This window comes from Coptis chinensis, chromosome 6, assembly GCF_015680905.1.
Source record: "Coptis chinensis isolate HL-2020 chromosome 6, ASM1568090v1, whole genome shotgun sequence".
NCBI classification, from domain to species: Eukaryota; Viridiplantae; Streptophyta; class Magnoliopsida; order Ranunculales; family Ranunculaceae; genus Coptis; species Coptis chinensis.
Genome location: NC_141461.1, coordinates 27,759,300 through 27,761,310, shown reverse-complemented (window position 1 = coordinate 27,761,310; position 2,011 = coordinate 27,759,300). Strand labels below are relative to the sequence as shown.

General features: G+C 34.5%; 1 protein-coding gene across 1 annotated transcript; it reads right to left on the bottom strand.

Moving 5' to 3' along the window:
* Nucleotides 1-610: 610 nt before the first annotated feature.
* LOC147492407 (uncharacterized) lies at nucleotides 611-1,608 on the bottom strand. Its single transcript, XM_086567497.1, has 2 exons — nucleotides 881-1,608; nucleotides 611-827 (listed from the first exon to the last, which is right to left on the bottom strand). The coding sequence occupies exons 1-2, from the start codon at nucleotides 1,606-1,608 to the stop codon at nucleotides 611-613; spliced, it is 945 nt and encodes a 314-aa protein (XP_086423623.1).
* Nucleotides 1,609-2,011: the final 403 nt, after the last annotated feature.

Sequence of the window (2,011 nt, the reverse complement as noted above, 5' to 3'; positions counted from 1 at the left end):
AAGAGATAGTTGACCAAGATACAGTATCATAGGCCTTCTGGATATCAATTTTTATTGTACACCTTGCTGTTCCATGCTTCCATGTGTAACTTCTTAAAAGTTCATGAGAAAGAAGTATATTCTCTTGAATAGATCTACCTAGTATAAATGCAGACTGACAAGGTGCAATGATACTATCCATGAGAGGTTGTAACCTATTAGTGATCAACTTTGCTACACACTTGTAAATCACATTAGTACATGCAATAGGTCTGAAGTCAGAAACTCTTTTAGGTGCTAGAATCTTGGGGATCAATACAATAAATGTAGAGTTTATACTTTGCGGAATATGATGGTGCTCAAACATGTATTGAATTGATCGCACAAAATCCTCACCCACAATATGCCAAGATTTCTTGAAAAAGTAGGCATTATAACCATCAGGTCCGGGGGCCTTATTATCCTCCATAGAAAAGAGAATAGATTTTATCTCATCATAGGTGGGCATACAATCTAACTCATCATGGATAGCAGAAGATATAATACCTGAAAGAGTTAGATCATTGAAGAAAGGAGCCTCAGAGAGAATAGGAGATTCCACGCCCAACATACTTTGATAGAGCTGAAGAAATTATGACGAAATAAGATCTGGATCCTTTAGAAGAGTGCCAATATTATTTTCAATAGACCAAATAAGATTTCTTCCTTTCTTCTCCTTTATGGCATTAAAGAAATAAGAATTGCACTTATCATTGAACATGAGCCAATCACAATCAGCTTTTTGCCTTAAATCTGCTTGTTCCATCTTTGCAAGGATAACATAAGAATCCCTTGCATCATTTTCTTCCCTAAACAATATAGGATCAAAAGGTGCAAGATAAGAGATCTCTGAGCATCATACCATGTTTCCTTAGCAGTAGCCACTCTGTCAGAGAAATTAGAAAACTTGCCTCTAGACCACCCTCTTATAGCTTTTTTGAGAAATCTTAATTTAGCATTAAGAATATAAACTGGATTGCCTGCCAAATTGATATTCCAAGACTGAGTAAGAACTTCATTGAATTCAGGATGTACCAGCCAGATGTTGCAAAACCGAAAAGGCATATGAACTTTTCTTGCATTGTGCCAATTGATAGAAATAGGTGAATGGTCAGAAATACCAGGCGAAGAAAAAACAGCTTCAGACAAGAAAGTATTAGTCCAAGATAAATTAACAAGGCATCTATCAATCTTAGACATCTTCCTATTCAAACCTTCAGCATTATTAGACCAAGTGTAAAGATTACCATAAAACTTGAGATTAGCTAGTCCTGAGTGAGTTATACAATCAAGAAAACCCTTAGTTTCCCTCGGGTGTACAACATTGCATCCAACTTTTTCATGTGAGTAGAGCACATTATTGAAATCTCCAACTACACACCATGGCTCAGAAAAACAGTTAGTTAAACCCTTAAGGAAGGTCCATAACTCTTCTCTCTCAAACAAGTCATTACTGGCATATACCACTGTAAGAAAAAATTTCTTCCCTTGTGGATGATAAGTGACTAGAGAATGTATAGCTTGTTTGTTTTCGACAAGCTTCTCAACATGAATATAATCTTTATCCCAACAAATCCAAACTCTTCCCATAGGATCACTATTATAATTATGGCAGAAAGACCACTTATAACAAGAATAATTTCTAATGTTATCAAAATTTTCTTGTTTTACTTTTGTTTCTAAGAGACCAAATAATTCTAAAAATTATTTTCAATTCTAATCTTAGCTATTTTTGTTTTTAGCTTTAAAAGGATCGTTCACATTAATACCTCTGCTGTGATAACTAAAAAACATTCCGAAATCCCATTGTAAACTAAACTTTTTGGTCATCATGATAAAGATTTTTGTTTTGCTCCTCGATGGCATGGATTGTTTTCTAAGGTGACTTTCTTAAGCCTTGTTTCACGATGAAACTAAAATGAGTTTAGAATTTCACATCGTATGGGAATATGCTTGTTTTGAATCTTGATTCTTCGAATTTTTCTAGTATAGA